The following is a 21,856-nucleotide window of genomic DNA, read 5'->3' as shown; positions in this document are numbered from 1 at the left end:
TCCAAATTACGTCATTTCCGGTGACATTGAAAATGTTAAATTGGTTTGACCTTGTTAAAATTGACATTACGCATCAAATGGTGTCACTTTTATGAAAATCGAATAATAATTGACTCTTATACAGGCAAACTAGCGTAAAAAGTGACTCGTACAAAATTGCCCATTTCTCGGCAACTGTTCATATTACAAATTAATTTTCACATACATTCTCTTCGTATGGATTATTGCTACTAGTTTATGAAAGTTGCGAAGAAATATTTTAAAATATGAAAAGCCTGAATGGGTTGTCAATAGCTCATTTTTTCACATTTTTTCACCTTTAAATCGAAATGATCCGAAAACGAAATAAAAATTAAAAAACTGAGCGAGATGATTTCTGCGCATTAACAGGGCAAACCCTTTCAGTCATACCAGATTTGAAAAAAATAATATTTGCTTTCAAAAAGTGGTACCGAACTCTCAAAATTGCAGTTTTTGCTAAATTTATGTTACTTCCGTTGCCGAAAGGAAAATGTACCGGTAACAAAAAAAATGACATTTTGGACCGCGGAACATATGAACTTGGTTTTATACAAATCAAACAATAAATAATTAATCCAGGACTGAAAAACTGAATTAGCCAATGGGGGCCAAGGAAAAATACGGATTTTTTGTCAAATCAGATGACCCTTTAACCCTTGGTAAAATACCACATAAAAATATTCATTAATAAAAAAAATTTTCGTAAAAATTTAAATTTTCAAAATTTGGCGCCTAATATCTCCGAAGATTCGTCTAAAATAAAAAATCCAAAGAACCTTAGCTATGTGCCTTGTCTCTGGCTATGTCAAAATGTATCAAATATTACAATCAGACAGTTTGGTGATTTCGGACATTTCGCATAGCTTTAAAATTTAAGTCAAACCCACTTTCCCAGTAAAACCGAAGGCATCGAATCGATCCGACAAGTAGTTTCTGAGATATGCTCAAATGGAAAAATAATAATAATAATAATAAGAATAAGAACAAAAACAATAGTGTTTCACACTGGCTATGCAGTGTGAAACTCTAATTACTGAAAGATACCTAAATACCAAAACACTGAAAAATTAAGGGACTCTATTGGGTTCCAAGCCTTCCCACACCCTGATTGTATTGGCCCATTTGGGCCATGAGTTCCTAGTAGGGCTTCCCGTGACCCGAATTGAGGCCCCATTGTGCTGTGGCCTGCCAATGACCTTCCTGTACTCCGATGGTCACATGCAATGCATGAATCCCAGGAAACTTGTTCTAGGACAATTAGCCCCACACAATTATCCCTGGACAACTACCCCCTGACAAATTACCCCCTCCCCCAAGCCACGCATAAGAATTGTGGGTACTCTAGGGTCACACATAAAAATCGTTGTCAGGGGGCTGTTGTCCATGGGTAACTTTCCTAGAACCACTTCCTGAGACACAGTGGAGATGATGGGTCCTAACAGGTGTTCAGTTTGTTCAATGGACTACCCTGGGATCCAGGCAAGTGACCATTGGTGCTACAAGCCAATTAGGAGCACAGGAATGTAATTAGCAATCCATGAGCACAGTGATGGCTCAGGGCCCGGTTCCTAGAAAATTCTTAAAGTAAGCAATAAGTTATGCTTCACTTTTTCTTACACAAGAAACTTTATAAAATACTGTCTCTAGAAAATTCTAAAGACCATTCTTATGTAAGCACAAGTCAAAGCACACCGTGACTGGTAAATTGAGACTATGATGCTCTCTAACATCATAAAAACAAGTTTGGTATGCCAATTACGTCATAAATTGGTCGACTGCATAAAGTTATTAATAGATCAATGACTTTAACTTCTCAGCAAATGGTCAATTAAGATGCATTTGACATGTCCCCTATACACATATAAAATTTGCCATAAACTAAAAAACACAAGCATGTGCAAACAGATGGTATAATTGTGAGAACGCCTGATCTTAAAGTAGCCCGTGTTTGTGTTGTTTACTAATTGGCAAATAAATCAAATGGTTTCAGGGTAGAAGCAAAATTTTCTATATAGTATCCTTCTCGAGAATATGTTTCTAAAGGATTTTATTTGTCTTTTAATTGTCTCTTTGGTATCAAAAGATGTAGGAAATGCTGTTGAATATCTCTACGGTCAGCCATCTTGTTTGAAGAAAAAACAGACTTAAGGTTGGTAAGCAAGCTGTATACCTTGCTTGGGACTTGTACTTAGATTGAAAATGTTTAAGAACAAAGTTGTGCTTTATGGGCCTGTCACAATATAACGTTTTAGACAACTTATTCCGACGTATGAAGTAATTATCCAACACGCTGGCATCCGCTGAAGCTGAATTTAAAAATCAAGAGGACACTCTTTTTGGATGCATATATAACGTACTTCTAACGCGCTGAACGAATATATAACCTATGTTTAACGTATGAGTAACTTATTTATAACTTATCCCCAACGTAAACATAACTTACACAAGCACATGACAACGTGTGCCCAGCGAATTTTTAGCATTCTTGACTTATGCGGAACTCATGCACAGCGTTAGTCTAACTTATGCCTAACTTATGCATAGCGTGTTGGAGCTCCTCTCAATCCATTTGGTACTCTCGTTGCAGCCTCTCAGGGTCCGCCATGATTGTAGACTTCTGCACATGCTCATCTCTACACCCGTTTCAAACACGTTCAGTAACTTCTAAAGACGTCAGAAGTATGTTGCTTAGAAATAAGTTACGCGCACGCGGCTCAATTGCCCTGCTGGTAGCCGACGTATGTCAACTTACATGTAACGTGCGTGAACGCGTGCATAACTTACCTGTCGCGTACTTCTAACCTACGCCTCATGTGTAAGCAATACGTCGGCATACGCTGAAAATGTTATGCATGCACAAAAATTCTGGGCAGCAATCGGCGTACAACAACTTATACCATCGTTTTTCAGTGTGCTCGTAACTTGTTAAAAACGTACCCATAACGTATTCAACGTACACCAGCGTGTTTGCTAAATTTCTCATACGTCGGCATACGCTGATGCTATACGTCAATGTGTGACAGCCCCATAAGTATTTTCTTGGAAAAAACAAGAATGTGCTTGTGCTTACCTTGAAGTCTACTTACAATCTAAGCACAAGGATGTGCTTAAGAATTTTCTAGGAATCGGGCCCTGATCGGGTTCCGGGAAGCCCTACTAGGAGATGGGTGCCCAAATGAGCCAATGCAAGTCGGGTTTGGGAAGGCTTGGAGGCTTGGAAACCAGGAACCCAATGGGGTCCCTGATTTTTCAGTATTACAGTATTTAGGGTTTTTTCAGTAATCATGTTGTTTTTCTTGGTATTCAGTGATTTTTTGGTATTTAGGGTTTCAGATTTTTTAGGGTTCTTTAGATGTTTTATTTTCGACGAATCTTCGGAGATATTAGGCGCCAAAATTTGAAAATTTATAAATTTTGACAAAAAACTTTTTTATTTATGAATATCTTTTTATTGCGTTTTACCCAGAATTAAAGGGAAATGTGATTTGAGAAAAAATACGAACAATTTTTGTCTCCATAATTTTCCTTGGCCACTATTGGCCAATTCAGTTTATGGGTTCTAGAATAATTATTTATTGTTTGATATGTATAAAACATATGCTCTGTGGTCCAAAATGTAATTTTTTTTTGTTACCGGTAAATTTAGCAAAAACTACAATTCTGACAGTTTTTGAAAGCAAATATGTGACCCCCCATGGCATAATGAGTCACAATGAGGGAATTTTGTAAATTGAGTTATTGTTATTGTCACATTCTCCAACTCATTTCCTTCAATTTGATGTATAGTTTGTTTGAATCGGACAAAAATTGACTGAGCTGTGTCCATTAGAAGCTACCCAACTCACAAAAGTAGGTTTTGAGAAAAAGCAAGTCAAAGATTTGGTATGTTCCAAAACCAGGTTATTATTTGCTGTTTTGTCGTTGAATATATCTTTCCATGGTTTTCAGGGGTGTTGAGACGACAATCAGAGTAAAAATTTGATCCAGCGATTTCCGCCATTTATTTGCTATTTTGTCGTTTAATATTTTTTTTATTTAGGATTTCAAGGGTGCTGAAGATGAAAATCGTGGTAAATGCTCTCGTTTCGTAACGAAACATCCACAACACATGCGGCATATTCATAGGAGTGTTATACTGAAGAACAATCTATACATTAGTCTATGTTTTGTATACATGTATTATAACTTTGGTGAGAGTTAATCTCATCAATTAATTAGCACCTTAGTGCCAGCTAGTGGTCAGAAGATTAAAGTTGTTGATTGGGTAATCATCAAAGGTTTTGCGTGTACGACAGGTCTATTATACTTACGTTCACTTTCGTGCATTTTGGCGGCAGTGTAATTAAACATTGGCAGACTGTTTCCCACTCGAGAATCGTCGCATTTCGGCAATATGAATTCCTTACTTTGCATGCCGTATGAAGAAGCGAAAGTAAACGGAATTCAGGTACCAATAAAATTCTCTTTGAAAAGAAAATTAATGGCCATTTTGTTTATTTCCTTTCTAGGCCTATAAATTATTTTTTTAAAGATGAAACGAGATATCAAATAATCACCGCTTGGATTAATTATTCAGAGTAAATAATAAGTTGTCGATGGCTTTATCATTGATTCGTGACAGTTGAATCGCATGTAGGTACCCCGAAACATTATCGCTCAAGTCAGCCACGTATTTTGCACACAGTGTCTGGGCCAATCAGTAAGCGAGTTGTGTAGACAGCATAGCAACAAGCAGAGTTTGTTTACATTTTTAGGGGTTTTAAAACTTGATTGTATCAATTCAAAATAAATTCATCGACAATATTTTGGTTATATTTGTAAACTAGAGAATATAGCTAATTCCGCAGAGAATTTTAAGAAATAGGACAGACTTAAGAACACGGTACTCTTACAAAACGTCCAAATAAAGGTGTTCTAAAATCATTTATTGCTATTTTGATCTATTGTGTCGATAGATAGTATATTTATAGACTCATTTTTGTAAAAATCTCAATTTCGATCAAAATCAATATTTTTACTTATTTTGTCTTTATCTCATTATTGATTTGTGCGCATTCCGACTCATTTAGCTGTGGCCAGTCTATTATTACTTTTTTCAAATTTGATATTACCAAAAGGATGCGCCATGCAAAGGCGCACAAAACAACGGACTCAGTTTTTTTAATTTCGACTTCGTTTTGGGACTATTTTGATTAAAAGGTGATAAAAGGTGTAAAATTAAGATATTTACAACCAATTCAGCGTCTTATTTTAAAATATTTCTTCGTAGCATTCATAAACTCATAGCAATCATCCATACGAAGAGAATGTATGTGAAAATTAGTTTGTGTTATGAGCAGTTGCCGAGATATAGGCAATTTTGCGTGTGTCACTTTTCATGTTATTTTGACTGTAAAGGAGTCAATTATTATTCGATTTTCAAATTTTATTTTACCATTTAATGCCTAATGCCAATTTTGAATAGGTCAAACCATTTTAACGGAAATGACATTATTTAGCCTTCAAAACAGATATCTTATTCAAATGAGTCTGATTTGTAATGTTTTTAAAATTATGATATTTGATTCCAATCAACAAATAGAATGAACCCAAACAATCATACAGATACCACAAAATGGTTTCTAACTTGTACGGTTGCAGAGAAATAGATGATTTTCTTCCAGTCACTTTTCAAGGTTTTTGATCTATAAAAGTGGCAATTATTATTCGATTTCTAATTTCATAGAACTAATTTAACATTTTCATTATTACAGGAAGTAATGTTATTTTGGCAAAAACTGTATTTTTAGCCTTCAAAACAAACATTTTTTTGAAGTGAGTTATATTTATTATTCGTTTAACATTATATTTGACTCCAACGGACATATAGATTGAATCAATACGATCATATAGATGTCCAAAAATTGCTTCTAGCATCTTCCCTTGTTGACAAATAACCAATTTTGTCAGGATCACTTTTTAAGATTTTTTTTTGCATTTTAATTTCCCATTAGAAATTCAACTAACTTAGCGGTAAGTTAGTAAGAAATTTTGTCAAGATCACTGTTTTGACATATGTAACACATGGTAACAAATGTATAAATGGAACGTCTGCAATGTTTATGTGGAAATCTGTTTATCGGTTCCATTGGTACCAGAAGTGACATAAGTTGAAGGGTAACGTAGCACCGTAGGTGACATAAGTTCAAGGGTAACGTGGCACTGGTGAAACCCCCGTCATTACTGCGTCGCAGTTCTAGTTGGTAATTAGTATCAAATTTTTTTTTCTCTATATTTTTCGATATATTTTCAGCATTTTTCGGTCTTTTTTTTAATGTTATTTTTGAGTCTTTTTTTTAGTGTTATTTTTCGGAATTTTAAAATTTGTTCATAACTTTTCAGCTGGTAAATACTTACAATAGTTTTAGACATGGTGTTCCGGATTTCAGATTTTCTTTCTTGATTTTCCAGGAAGTTTTCCTTTGCATGTTGACTAAATAAAATAACACATTACCTAAATGTTAATACGATGAATACAAAACATTTCATTTTAAAACGATTCCCATTTAAAGTAATTTTTCTTTGAAATTGACAATAACCAATTACCTAAATGTTAATACGATGAATAGAAAACATTTCATTTTAAAACGATTCCCATTTAAAGTAATTTTTCTTTGAAATTGACAATAACCAATGAAAAAAAATTACATCAATTGATTTATCAATTAATTATTATTTGTAACTTGGTCCATATTGAGTTGATGACACTAAAGCAATCGGATCATGCGCAATGGTTAGAGTATTTGTACATGTGCACTTCACAGCGCAGTCTCGTCTGGTTAGCTCTCTGGGTCATGCCAAACAGCCAAATTATTAATGTGTATGAAAATCCCACCATTCATCCCCTTAATTGGAAAGTTTTACATATCTGTATATATATTATGAATCAATTCTTATGGCCTCCCTTAGATAGTTTGATGTATAATTATTAGTGTAACAATTGTTCATTTGTCACTTTTAATATTATTAGTGGCCACAGCAGGATTCTTGATCCATTTTGAAACAAACTGGCCAGAATTGGGTCAAATGAGGTCCCAGTAGAAACTGGGTTTTAAAATTTTAAGCTTCCATTCCCTTTAATATAACCAAACTTCAACAAAAATAATTCTTGGTATTTGTTATGAGGAATATCGTATTCTACTGTATGTAATTACCACAAAAATAACGACAAACGGGTACACCTTTTGGAAAATTATCCATATTTAATTCATGTACAGATAGAATAAATTACTGTTTTTTTTCAATGGATATAAGCTGATATGGCACCATGGTATTTCTTTATATCACAATTTGTAGGGGGGGGGGGGGGGTTCTATCACATAACTTGCAAATGTTTTTATTAATTCGTCCATGATAAAAAATGGCTTTAAAATTAAATTCCATATGCCAGGCAGAATAAGTCCACATTTTGGAAGAGATGGATAGAGAACAATCTAAACAAAAAGCGATTCTTCATAAAAGCAAGGGTCGTAATTCAGGAAGTTACAATCTGATATGCACGAATATCAACCAAAACCAAGATCTTTGGGTTATAAAGATATATTTCAACTTTCTACAAAATCGGATCAACATTGTGACTTGATACCATATTTACACTATTTGCGTACGAGGGGCGGCCATTTTGTAAGGCAGTTTAGGTCCGATTTTCACGAAAATTCGAACTCGGCCATCATAAGGGTGTAACAGGGATATGTTCAAACGGTTTTTAAATTGGATAATAATTGTGACCTCTATCGGGGCCACAAAGTAAAAAAGCAATTTTTCATACAATCAGGGGCCATAATTCAGGAAGTTACAATTAAATATGCGCAAATATCGAAAGGAACCAAGACTTTTGGGTTATAAACATACATTTCAAGTTTCATCAAAATCGGATGAAAATTGTGACCTCTAGATTGTCCACAAGTTCAAAACGTGTTTTTTCGAACAATCAGGGGCCATACTCCATGAAGTTATCGTCCAATATATGCTATATCAAAGGGAACCGAGAACATTGGGAGATAGACCTATATTTTAAGTTTCGTCAAAATCGGATAAGAATTGTGACCTGTAGAGTATCCACAAACAAATTATGAACGGACGGACAGGGGCTACGACAATATGCATCCACATGAAAATGTGGGCGTATAAAAATTACGCCTCTGTCAGGTGTATAAAATAAAAAAAAACATAACGGTAAACGCTATTTAAAACTAAAACTAGCATCGCTGGTTTATTGACTTAATTCCAACCGATGTCACATGTCATCAGGGTTTCGGCACTGGAGATTCATAATATATTATTAATGACTGTTTCTCGGTGTATTCTGTGTTCTATCCGAGGATTATATTCAACTGGTCAGTGAAATCATTAAATTATAATTCAATTATTATTTTAATATCTACCGGTATTCGATTGCCATGTGGCTTATTTCCTTACTGAGCCTGTTATAAATAATCAGCAAGTTTGTTTGGTTTTTTTTACCGGATTATTAAAATTACCGTGACTTGTGCTAATTACTCGAATTATGAACCATGGGGCCGATTCTTACTATGGTATGACTGTTATTGTAGCCAAAAAGCAAGTTGATTGACTACTTAATTAACAAGTAATAATTAACCCGTAAAAATTTGGTTAAAAGTAGGTTGATCTATGATACCATAGTGGCTGGTTCATTGTTTTACCAATCGGCTTGATTGAGCATCAAGCGGCTAAAGCTGACAAAAAACAGCCCATTAAGATCCCTGAGCCACAGCCTTACATTTCTTTGCTGGAACTTAGTTTTTGGTAAAGTAAATAGGACACAGCTCTTTACCTAATTAATCATCATGTTGATCACAGGGGCCGCAGTCCCGAATTTACAGCATTTCATAAGTAGATCGCAGGGGATGTAGTCAAGGGTCTACCAACATTTCATAAGTAAACTGTAGATGCTGCAGTCCCGGATTTACCAGAGTTTCATACATAGATTGTAGGCCCCACAGTCCTGGGTCTACCAGCAGTTCATAAATAAATCGTAGGAGCTGCAGTCCCAGATTTACCAGAAATTTCATACAAAGATTTAGAGACTGCATTCCCGTCTACCAGCTGTTCATAAATAAATCGTAGGGGCCGCAGTCCCTAATTTACAACCTCAGTCAAACGGTTGAAAATGTTATGGAACAAGGTCTCTGAAAATAAAAGATAATATCTGGGGCTAACACCACCATATGCCATTTTAGGTAATTTCCGAATATTTCCGGAAATGGTTACAAAATTTTTTGAATATGCCATTTTAAAGGCATCGATGTGTTCTTTATTCCTACCAAGTTTCCACTTGATATCTCAAATATTGACGGAGATACACCATCTTGAATGTCGAAAAAATGAAGAAAACTTTCACAAATCTTTGATGCTAAATCTAATTGAGCGAACTTCCGAATTTCGAAAAAAAGTCAGTCAGAGCTCATATGGGATTCGTCCAAAGAATCCAAAAATGGAAACCCGACCAAGATCCGCTGAAAAATAACAGAGATATGGGCAATCTGAGATTATTTTTTGTCCCATCTGTAAAACACTTCCTGTTTGTCAAAAATGACCCAATTTATATTTAATAATTAGATCCACAGAGGCCAATTACATCTACGTTGGCAGAATCTTTGCAGCATGTACAGTTTTGGTTGCACAAACTGACAAATTCCAGAAAAAAAAAAATAATAATAAAAAAAAATAATAAAAACACTTACGAAAACAATACGTGTTTCGACCATAATGAGAATTGTTTTTGTGAATGATAGTATGTTAAAATTATGTAATCCGGGCAATTGGGAATATTATCATTATTCCAGATATACCTATATGTTGCAACTGATCTAACAACATAGCTCTAATCAATGTTTGTTAATGTTGTGATTTTAAGTTAGGAGAGGGTGACGGCTGCCCCACTTAACGTTTAAGTATATCTAGTTTATTGTTATAATTTCATCATTATCATTCTATTGTTATTTTATGATAAGATTTTGCTTAATTAAGACACATTCATTAGTTATTGTTACTATGTTATTTTGTTGTTTTTTATCTTGAGATAAATATCCAAACTCAATTTGCCACAAACTTATTGGGGTGGGGTGCAACTCTAGATGTAGATGCTTCCCCCTTTCTGCAAATAAATTGTTTAAATTTATTACTATTCTTGTTTTCTGTATTTGCATAACATCTAACTTAGCAAATAAATTGGCAGATATTTTAAAACAGAATATTTCATAATTAATCCAAACGAGAACCTTAATCTGCTTCTTTCCTCTTCAACTTTACGTAGCTTGTTGAGTTTCATTCTTTCTGATGGTGTCAATAATTTTTCTTTCTTTTGTGGCTGTTTCTTAGGTTGCATCTCTCCTAAATGTGCTTTCTCAGAACTGAAATATATAGATCAGAGTAGAATGTCAACTTTTAAATACTGTGTTTTATCTAGATTCCAATAGAAATGGCTAAATTATTGCGCAACTGTGCTTTTGAGATACAATGTCAAATGATTCTGCTGTTAAGTAGTAGTAGCTGGTGGTTTAACATAATATGTTTCCACAGGAGTGATATCACAGACAAGAACTAAAGTAGAAACTTGCTCCTGCATTGACCTGAATCAATTTGCAGCCTATGGCAGGATGCTCCAAACAGTTAACCAGCAAAATCGATTTTTCATACAATCAAGGGCCATAATTCAGGAAGTTACAATCCGATATGCGCGAATATCGACAGGCACCAAGATCTTTGGGTAAAAAGATATATTTCAAGTTTCATCAAAATCGGATCAAAATTGAGACTCCTAGAGGGTCCACAGCCTTGATATACCATATATTTACACTATTTACGTATGAGGGGCAGCCATTTTGTCCGGCAGTTTTAGTCTGATTTTCACGAAATTCAATCTCAGCCGTCCTTAAGGTGTGACGGTGATGTATACAAATGTTTTTTTCAATCGAATAAAAATTGTGACTTATAGAGGGACCACAAGCTAAAGATAGGTTTCCAGACAATGAAACATATGCCCACAGCAGCTAAATCGTCCGAGAGGTCGACGAGGGTTGTCGCATATTTATTCCTTTGTAGGTAATTGGGGGCCTCTTTACTAGACAGTTCCATACAGAACAGATTATAATTTTTGTCGTTTGAGGGTTCACAAGGTACTACAAACTGAAACAAGGGCCTCAACTCTGGAAGTAGTCTACAGAAATTATTGAAATTTGACAGTTTTTTTCGTCTTACTAATTCAAATAATGCATATAAATATCATACTGATCGGATGATCACTTTTTTCATTCAAAAACTCACAAGGATCACAAAGTAAAACAAGGGCCATAACTGTAGAAATTGCTAAAATTCAATAGACCTCTGTTTCACAAATGTAAATGATGCATATAAATTTCATGCATATCAGATGATAACTTTCATCAATCGAGCATTAACAAGGTTGAACAAAGTGAAACAAGGGCCATAACTCTGGAAGTAATTATTGTAAATTGCTGAAATTCAATAGGCTTTGTGGTTTCACTAATTTAAATAAAGCATATCAATTTCACAAAGATCGGATGATAACTTTCGGCGTTCACAAGGTTCAATAAAGTGAAACGAGCCATAATTCAATACGTAATAAACGGAAATTGCTTAAATTCAATAGGATTGTTCTTTTTACTAACTTAAATGGCGCATATAAATTTCATACAGATTGGCAGATAACTTTAGAGGTTAGAGGTTCATAAAGTGCAAATAGGTGTGAAACAAGGGCCATAACTCTAAACGTAATAAACAGAAATTGCTGAAATTCAATAGGATTCTTCGTTTCACTAATTTAAATCAAGCATATATATTTTAGAAAGGTTGGAAGATAACTTTTGGCGTTAGAGCGTTCACAAGGTTCAATAAAGTGAAACAAGGGCCATAACTCTAGATGTAATGAACGAAAATTGCTGAAATTCAATAGGATTCATAGTTTCACTAATTTAAATAATGCATATAAATTTCACAAAGATCGGATGATAACTTTTGGCGTAAAAGCGTTCACAAGGTTCAACAAAGTGAAACAAGAGCCATAACTCTAGACGTAATGAACAGAAATTATTGAAATTAATTATGCTTCTTCATCTCACTAATGTACACATATATCAATTTTAAACCGATCAGAAAATAACTTTTGGAGTTACAGCGTTGACAAGAAATTGTGGACAACGGACGGACGGACAGTGGCGACGGCAATATACGTCCACATTTCCATGTGGGCTTATAAAAACACGATTTTCAAACAATCAAGGGCCATAATTCAGGAAGTTAGGAACTCAACCAACTTTACGATGTTACAGATATATATTCGAACGTTTTTTTTTAAAATCGGATAATATTTGTGACCTCTTGAGGGACCACAAGCTAAAAATGCGATTTTTCGTACAATCAGGGGCCATAATTCAGGAAGTTATGATTTATGATTCGATATGTGGGAATATCGAAGGGAACCAAGATCGTTGGGTTATAACCATGCATTTCAAGTTTCATCAAAATCAGATGAAAATTGTGACCTCTAGAGTGTCCACTATATGCCAATATCGAAAGGAACTGAGATCTTTTGGAGATATGCCTATATTTCAAGTTTCATCAAAATCGGATAAGAATTGTCACCTGTAGAGGATACACAAACAAATTTTGAACGGACGGACAGGGGCTACGACAATATACGTCCACATCAAAATGTGGGCATATAAAAAATTGTCTCTAATAAATGTTCACTGTCAGTCAAATGACTATTATTATCAAGTAATTGCGCATGCATTATCAGCAGTAGCTTGTATTAGCATATAAATAGATATCAATTTGCTATAGATATCTATATATTATAACTGATATTTTAATGGCGATAAATGGGGGGGGGGGGAGCACTTTTCAAATTTTTTTTTTTTTTTGAGAACCAGCCAGACCAGGCTGTCAAAGACATAAAAATTTAATACTTACACATATCTATGAAAGTCTCTAGCATCTATAGTGCCTGGATCACTTTTACAGTGAACTTCATCTGATAGTATATCTTTCATTTGCTAGGTTTTATAGAAAATACACACCATAAGATAGAGGCTATATACATCATAAAACATCAAGCATTTAAAGTTAGTGGTGAAAGTGCTGGCGCTGATCTCGGTATCTTTGAAGAATTTCGCAAGAGCATTTTGTCTATTGTTGAAGGATATCATTGTGTGATAAAACAAAATGAGTGCTAAAGGTGGAAAATTTTCAATGATTAACAATCTCATTTTGTTGTTGCCTGACCAGTTCTATTTATGGATAATAGATAATGTCATATCTGTGATACGTTTAACAATGTAAATATCAAATTTTTGCCACCAAATACAACATCGGTATTTGAAGAACTGTACAATAATACTTCCGGAATTGAGTATTCTGTCATGCTGTGTATTCCGTTATGTTTAAACGATACTGTACGTTGTCGGAAGTGACAGATTCCACTGTACAAATAAAATCAATACATGTGATCCTTAAATAAAAATAAAATCACAAATATCTTGTAAATTAAGTTTTATCTCCAGAACTCTTCTTTTTAATGGCATACAAAATAGACTTTTCAATGTAATTTGAACTAGGATTCTGTGATATAATATCCATACTTACAGACATATGTTGAGCAATAAATGGTATGTGGGTTATTTCTGTTGCACTTGGTCGTTTCTCAGGCTCCTTGATAATTATTCTACAAAAAAGTAAAATTAACCCTTTGAAATTGCAGTTAGCTGACATAGTATTATGTATCAATTCAAAAATGTTGCATGTACTGTATAATGATGTAATATGTACGATACCTGACTATATTAACCCACCTTTTCTTGATCTACAGCAATGTTGTAATATGCCTTACATATTAAAGACAATTTTGTCTGATCCTTGTCTTTTTTTATAATTTTTGTGATAAAAAGTTACTGTTTATTATATTTTTGGCAAGATCCAATGATAAATGTAGTCTCTAGAAAACAAAGTTTCTTAATCTAGGTACACAACTTTATAACAAAAATAACTAGAGTATTGCTAATGCTATATATACTATTCAAAAAAAGTAGGGGATATTTGATTTTTAAGTGTTATTAAAGTCACCTAATGAAACTGACGAAGAAACAAATGACAAAATGAAATGAAGTTCACATTCATCGATTTATTCCAAATGATCGTTAGACTAAGTAAGGCACAGACTGACCATTATAAGGGTAAAATGATACCCGGGGTCAAACAGCAAAGTTACCACAGCATCACAACCAAGTCAGTAACGGGTAAATCCTCCTCTGTTTGCCAAACAAGCATTGATCCGACGTGGCATACTCCTAATGAGACGTCTAAGGTCATTTTGGTCCAGATTGTCCCATTCCTGTTGCAACGCAGCAGCAAGTTCTTGGACATTGGCAGGACGTTGTTGACGTTGACGTAACCTCTGTCCAAGCATGTCCCAGACATGCTCGATGGGGGAGAGGTCGGGACTCAGTGCTGGCCAAGGTAATGTGGTGATGTTCTGTTGTTGGAGGTAACCTGTAACGATCCTGGCCCTGTGACATCTTGCGTTGTCATCCTGGAAGATGAAACGGCAGCCATGACGTCGTGCGAACGGCACAACATGGACTTGATAACGATAAGAGGATACTTGTCGAAACGTCGTGCTTTTAGAATAAACCAGTGATTGTTTCCCATAAAAATTGTGTTCTATTAATACTTTTTTTGAATAGTATATACTGAGCGCCATGGAAAACGCATCACTTAGTTTTTTGTATAATAAAATGATCCTTTAAACATCTTATTTATTTTGCTTCTTATTTATTGTGAACAATATTCAAATGGGAACACATCAATAACAACACATTTGTACACTTATGGATGTTTAATCTGTAATCAACGGTACAAAGTCAGAGGGGTTAAAACCAAAAGTATGACACAGATGTCAGTAGCGCGTGTGTCCTCCACGGGCTCTTACGCACACTGTGCAGCGACGTCGCATGGAATTTACCAATGTTTGAAAGAAGGCCTGGGGCAAATTGTTCCATTCTTGGACAAGAGCAGCTTCTAAAGCAGCAATGGTGTGCATCTGTGGTCTCCGATACAGACAGCGTCCAATCTCACCCCAGACAAGTTCTATCGGTGCCATGTCCGGAGACATGGCTGGCCAGTCCAAGACATTGATGTTGTTAGCAGCCAGGTAGTCCATACTAAAACAGGCGGTATGCGGACGTGCATTATCCTGTTGGAAGTGCTGAAGTTGTGGGTGCGCTCGAAACATCGGAACAACAATTGGTGATAAAATGTGAAGCCTCCCCACACCATTACACTTCCCCCACCCTATTGATTTGTTTTGAAGACGCAGCAGTCTGCAAGACGTTCCCCAAGACGTCTCCACACACGTTGACGGCCATCAGCGTGATAAAGATGAAAGCGACTCTCATCACTGAAGAGCACACTTTGCCAGTCTACTCTTCTCCATGTCTGGTGTCCTTGAGCCCATATCAAACGCCGCCGACGGTGATGATCCCTGAGGATAGCTCCAACATAAGGTCGTCGTGCACGGAGTCCTACTTCTCTTAGACGACGTCTTACGGTGTTGTCACTTACTGGTCCTTGTCTTCCGACGACTGCTGCACCTGTTCGAGTCGCTGGGCGGAATCTGTCACGCAGATGAGTGACCCGAATGTTGCGGTCTTGAGCCTGGGTTGTACCGCATTATGGACCAGGACGTTGATGGTCCCGTGTTGATCCAGTAACTCGAACACATTCCACCAACCTTACAATAGTGGACTGATGACAATTGAAGTGTCTGGCAATAGCACGTGTAGACATTTCAGCCCGGGACATTCCCATGGCTTCATTCCAATGATTTTCAGTAAGTCTTGTCATCTCTAGCTCAATTCCTTCACACGTCCAACAACAAATTACGACAGATTGACGTTTCACAGTTGATGTACTGCACATTAAGTTGAAAACATGCTTTTAAAGGGCTCACACACAATACTGCACGTGAATATTGGGTTTTTCATGTGCATCTCGTGCAATTTTTTTTTGTGCACACGGGCCGATATTTTTTGCGTTTGGGAGCATTGTGTGAAACAATAGTTCTTAGTATTGCATAATATTATACATACAAAACCACCTAGTAATAAAATATTTGGGAAAAAAAGTGATGTGTTTTCCATGGCACTCAGTATATATATGTACACATTCCTGTTTTCATTGATATGGTACTTTTCAAAATGAAGTGAATGAAATATGAACTAGCTGCAATGACTGTAATATGACAAGAGGCAAAGAAGGCTAGGCTTGGGTTTATTTTGCAAAAATTAGAGACTAAAATATTAACAAAAAAGTGAGAGGGACACCGTCACAGGGGGTTGGGGCATGCACCAAAATAAAATAGTTGCTGTCTTTACGGTATAAGGAATAAATATGCAAAGTTCCAAGGTGATCCATTCAGATATGGTAGTTTTCAAAATGAAGTGAATGAAATATGAGAGAAAGAGAGTAAGAAATGGGGTTTTAACCTCCACTTGACACAAACTAGGTCATTTCGGGACTAACATATGGTTTAATTTTATTTCAATAATTCGCTCGCGGGTAGGGGTCTTTAGCAGTGGGAGGAAACCAGAGGACCCGGAGAAAACCCACGAGGTGGGACAGGCGACCCTACTCCTTGCCACATACAAAATGGGATTTGAAACCACACCAGTTGACTCAATGACAGATGTTATGCTACAGCGCGCACGTGCTAACCATTCGGCCATCCAAACCCCTGAATGAAATATTAACTAGCTGTAATGACTGTAATATGACAAGAGGCAAAGAGAGAGAGAGAGAGAGAGAGAGAGAGAGAGAGAGAGGTTTAACGTCCACTCTACACAAACTAGGTCATTTCGGAACTAACATATGGTTTTATTTTATTTCAATAATTTAAAGATACATTCTCGCGTACAAACTGGGTGATTTAATGGTATATATGGACTAAAATCATATTCAAACTAATTAATTTGTCATAATTTTTCTTCAAATCCTTCTCAAACATTGTAATTGCGAAGGAATGCCCTGCTATAAAAATTCGATCAAACCAGGTCATGTTTACGTCACGTGACTTACCTCTCTTGGAAGTCAGAGGCAAATTCATTGCATACATAAGACGATGTTGTCTTTAATCGCTTACTATTTATTACGAATATCGAATCCTAATTAAATTCTCGGATTATCCACTACCCGCGTCTTTTTCCATCATTTTTATCTCGGAAAGTCTTGTCTGTCTAACTCTTCATAAAGTTTATCAATTTGTACATCACGCGTGCAGAAATTCCTAATCGTCAGGCTGTCGATTAGGGGAACCCTTACATTTTTGTCCTGTATACGCTCCATGAATGTTTTTCGGGGAATCCAGTATTTTTCTAGTAAGATTGGATATCTCTACTTTCATATACCAAAATTGCCCTACTTTTATTGGAAATAACCACCCGATAAATACTTTTCTGGGAACCCATCTTTAAAAAAAAGTGAATGGGACACCATCACAGTGGGTCGGGGCATGCACCAAAATAAAATAGTTGCTGTCTTTACAGTATAATTAGGAATAAATATGCAAAGTTCTAAGATGATCCATTCAGAATTGCAGCCTAAGATAAATACAAAAATTGGGCATGGCTTTGCCCCTGGAGGTTGGATTTGGAACAATATAAATAGGTACCATCTGTTACTGAAATGATTAATATGCTGAATTTAAACAAAGTCTGTTAATTATAGCAACCTGTAGAGTATAAATTACAGACAAAAAATTAACAAAAAAGTGGGTTTGGTACCACACCCCTGGGGGTCAGAACATGTACCAAAATAAATAGTAGCTATCCTTACAGGAATAAATATGCCAAGTTCCAAGATGATCCATACATAATTCCAGTCTGTAGACAAAAAAGACATAAAAATTGGGAGTGGCTCTGCCTCTGGGCGTTGGAGAGAGAGAGAGAGAGAAATGGGGTTTAATGTCCACTCGACACAAAGTAGGTCATTCCGGGACTAACACATGGTTTAATTTTATTTCAATAATTCGCTTGCGCGTAGGGGTCTTTAGCAGTGGGAGGAAACTGGAGGACCCGGAGAAAACAGGCGACCCTACTCCTTGCCACGTACAACCGGGGATTCGAAACCACGCCAGTTGACTCAATGACAGACTTTATGGTACAGCGCGCACGTGCTAACCATTCAAGCAACCCAACCCCCCCCCCCCCCCCTGGGGGTTGGACATGGACCAATAGAAATAGGTACAACCCTATAATAGATCATTCTGAATTGGATCCAAATCTGTTAATAATTGCAGCCTATATATCATTTACAGACAAAGGATTAAACAAACGTGGGTGAGTCACCGCCAAAAAGGTGTGTGTAGGGGGAAATAATGCGCCAAAATTAATAGGTGCCGACCTTCGGGTATAAGGAATAAGTATACCAAGTTCCAAGATAATCCATTCAGAATAGTGGCCTTCGGGCGCTAACACATAAATTGGGTGTGGCTCTGCCCCTGGGGGTCGGGACATGAAAAAATATTCCAAGTTCCAAGCTGATCTTTTCAGAATTCCAGCCTGTATCCGATAAACACAAAAATTGGACCTGGCTCTGCCCCTGGGGGTCGGGACATTCACCAAAATCAATAGTTGCCGTCCTTAGGCTATGCCAAGTTCCAAGACGATCCATTTAGAATTGTGGCCTCTAGGCAACACACAGACACACAAGAAAAAGTGGGTGTGCCTCTGTCCCAGGGGGTTGGAAATTCACCATTAAATAATAGGGATCATCCTTAGGGTATACGTAATAGGTATGCAATGTTTCAAAAGGATATGTTAAGAATTGCGGCCTGTAGATGACAAACAAACAAATACAAGAAATGGGCATGGCTCTGTCCCCAGTGGTCGGGCATGCATCAAAAATAATAAAGGTCATCCTTAGAGCATAAGGAATAAGTATGAAAAGTATTCAAGACAAACGATTAAGAATTGTGGGCTGTAGGCGACACACAGACACACAAAAAGAAAATGGGCATGGGTGTGTCCCTGTGAGTTGGGCATACACCACAAACAATAGGGATGTTCTTTAGGGTATAAGGAAGAAGTATGAACAGTTTGAAGATGATACATTAAGAAATATGGCCTGTAGACGACAAACAAACAACTACAAGAAATGGGCGAGACTCTGCCCCTGGGGGTCGGGTATACACTAAAATGAAATGAAATGAAATCAGGTTTAACGTCCTACTGTTTTGCGCCGTACTGGGCTAATGAAGACAGGCATACACCCTACAGTGTGCTATGAGGGAAACTTTGCCCGGACAGCGGCACTACGGCCTACTCTTATATCGAATTCCAACTGTCAAGGGATCTTTTACAGGCACGCCAATGTGTACAGAGGACCTCGGTTTTTCGTATCATCCGAATGACTGAGACAGCTGTCCTTGTCAGGCTCTCCGTCCTACATCAATGACAAGGAGGAACCACGCCGGAAAATCTTGGTGAACTTTCTCGGCCTATGCAGGGATCGAACACCCGACCTCCAGGCTAGCGAGCCAGCATCTTACCCACTTAGCCCCCATGACCCCCCCCGTACACCAAAAACAATAGGGATCATCCTTAGGGTATGTATGTAAAGTTTCAAGATTCAGTTAAGCACACACACCCACACCCACATGCACACACACAGGCTGGAGTGCCAAAGTGTAGCACCATGGGCCTTTGTCTGACATGGAGAGCGGGGTAATATCAGACCGGTCGCCACATCTTACATACGACCCATGCATCTTTTCTTACTACATATTTCTGTAGCCTTGTGATCGTCTAGAATTTGTCTCTAGCTGTCTTTACTTCTGCTTCACGTTGTGTATTTACTTCTTACAGTTTTCTTAAGACGTATGTCTTACCAGGAATAACAATGCAACAGTTCGCTTCTACATTTTATATATATAGCTGCTTACATGTATACAAGCATAACAAGCCAACAGTGAGGCTGATGTCCCCCGCCGAAATAGGAAAATAATTAGAGAGTTATTGTGTTCCAAAGTCTCAGCAAATCAAATTGCTTATCGCTCTGCTTAATCTGAGCAGAAAATGCTCATTATCGATCTTAGTCAAGGTATTACTGTAATGAAACTATACACCAAGTTTCATCACTCTCACTTAATTAGAACTAAAGTTATAGTGTCCCAAAGCATCAACCAATCAAATTGTTTATCTCTGCTTACCCTAAGCGGAACGGACAGACAAACAGACAGACGGACGAACCCATTTTAATAGTTCCCTGCTTTCTTCGAAAGGCGGGGGACAATAAGCATGAACATTTACTTAATTCGAAGATCAACCAATCAAATTGTTTATCTCTGCTTACCATAAGCGGAACGGACAGACAGACAAACAGACAGACGGACGAACCCATTTTAATAGTTCCCTGCTTTCTTCGAAAGGCGGGGGACAATCAAAGTAGGAGAGTTATTGTTTTCCAAAGTCTCGACCAATCAAATTGCGTATCGCTCTGCTTACCCTGAGCAGAAAATGCTCATTATCAAACTTAGTCAAGGTATTACTGTAATGAAACTATACACCAAGTTTCATCAATCTCACTTAATTAGAACTAAAGTTATCGTGTCCCAAAGCATCAACCAATCAAATTGCTTATCTCTGCTTACCCTAAGCTGAAAATGCTCATCTTCGAACTCCATCAAGGCATTGACCTAATCAACACATACACCAAGTTTGAACATTCTAGCTCAATTAGGAAGAGAGTTATCGTGCCCCAAAGTATCAGCCAATCAAATTGCTTATCTCTGCTTACCCTAAGCGGAAAATGCTCATCTTCGAACTCCATCAAGGCATTGACCTAATAAACACATACACCAAGTTTGAACATTCTAGCTCAATTAAAAGTTATCGTGTCCCAAAGCATCAACCAATCAAATTGCTTATCTCTGCTTACCCTAAGCGGAAAATGCTCATCTTCGAACTCCATCAAGGCATTGACCTAATCAACACATACACCAAGTTTGAACATTCTAGCCCAATTAGGAAGAGAGTTATCGTGTCCCAAAGCATCAACCAATCAAATTGCTTATCTCTGCTTACCCTAAGCGGAAAATGCTCATCTTCGAACTCCATCAAGGCATTGACCTAATAAACACATACACCAAGTTTGAACATTCTAGCTCAATTAGGAAGAGAGTTATTGTGTCCCAAAAAGTGTGACGGACAGACAGACGGACAGACAGAAGGACAGACAGACGGACAGACAGACAGACAGACAGACGGACGAACCCATTTTAATAGTCCCCTGCTTTCTTCGAAAGGCGGGGGACAATAAATAACAATACTAGCTAAAACCATTTCTCAACCCTAGCCAGCCTCACGGCTGTCTAGGAACTCAGATGGAACCTCTCTGGAATCTAATGGAAGTCTGATATAAAAGTTTACTATGATTTCTTTTATAAAACTTATGAATATCATGCACAATCAAGTGTGATCATGGTCCTGAACCTGTGCAATTAACGATATGATTGGTTAAATTAAGCCAAATGATGCAATGGTAAATTTCTATGCATGTGATATCTCGTGGTATTTTATAGACACATGTTTTGGCTAAATAACTCTTTTTATGTGTCAACTGTCAATTACAGACTAAGTTGATTTAAGTACAATTCTACATATATGTGAATCTACCAACTTGCCAAAGATATTAATTAATGAAATATAATATAATCTAATTCCTTTATTCCTTGCCTATAAATTGAAAACAATGTCGCAACGAC

At 36.9% G+C, this 21,856-nt stretch overlaps 1 protein-coding gene across 1 annotated transcript in view; it reads right to left on the bottom strand.

Annotated features, from left to right (window-relative positions):
• The window catches only part of LOC126814603 (serine/threonine-protein kinase Nek11-like), a 65,073-nt gene that overhangs the window by 17,383 nt on the left and 25,834 nt on the right, over positions 1 to 21,856 (bottom strand). Inside the window, exons 6-9 of the mRNA XM_056099421.1 lie at positions 13,687 to 13,765; positions 13,015 to 13,097; positions 10,302 to 10,433; positions 6,418 to 6,493 (exon numbers count right to left, since the gene is read on the bottom strand). Of these exons, the coding sequence (XP_055955396.1) occupies positions 6,418 to 6,493; positions 10,302 to 10,433; positions 13,015 to 13,097; positions 13,687 to 13,765 (370 nt within the window). The remainder of the gene's footprint in view (positions 1 to 6,417; positions 6,494 to 10,301; positions 10,434 to 13,014; positions 13,098 to 13,686; positions 13,766 to 21,856) is intronic.

This window comes from Patella vulgata, chromosome 3, assembly GCF_932274485.2.
Source record: "Patella vulgata chromosome 3, xgPatVulg1.2, whole genome shotgun sequence".
Classification (NCBI taxonomy): domain Eukaryota; kingdom Metazoa; phylum Mollusca; class Gastropoda; family Patellidae; genus Patella; species Patella vulgata.
This window is presented reverse-complemented; position numbering and strand designations above follow the sequence as displayed.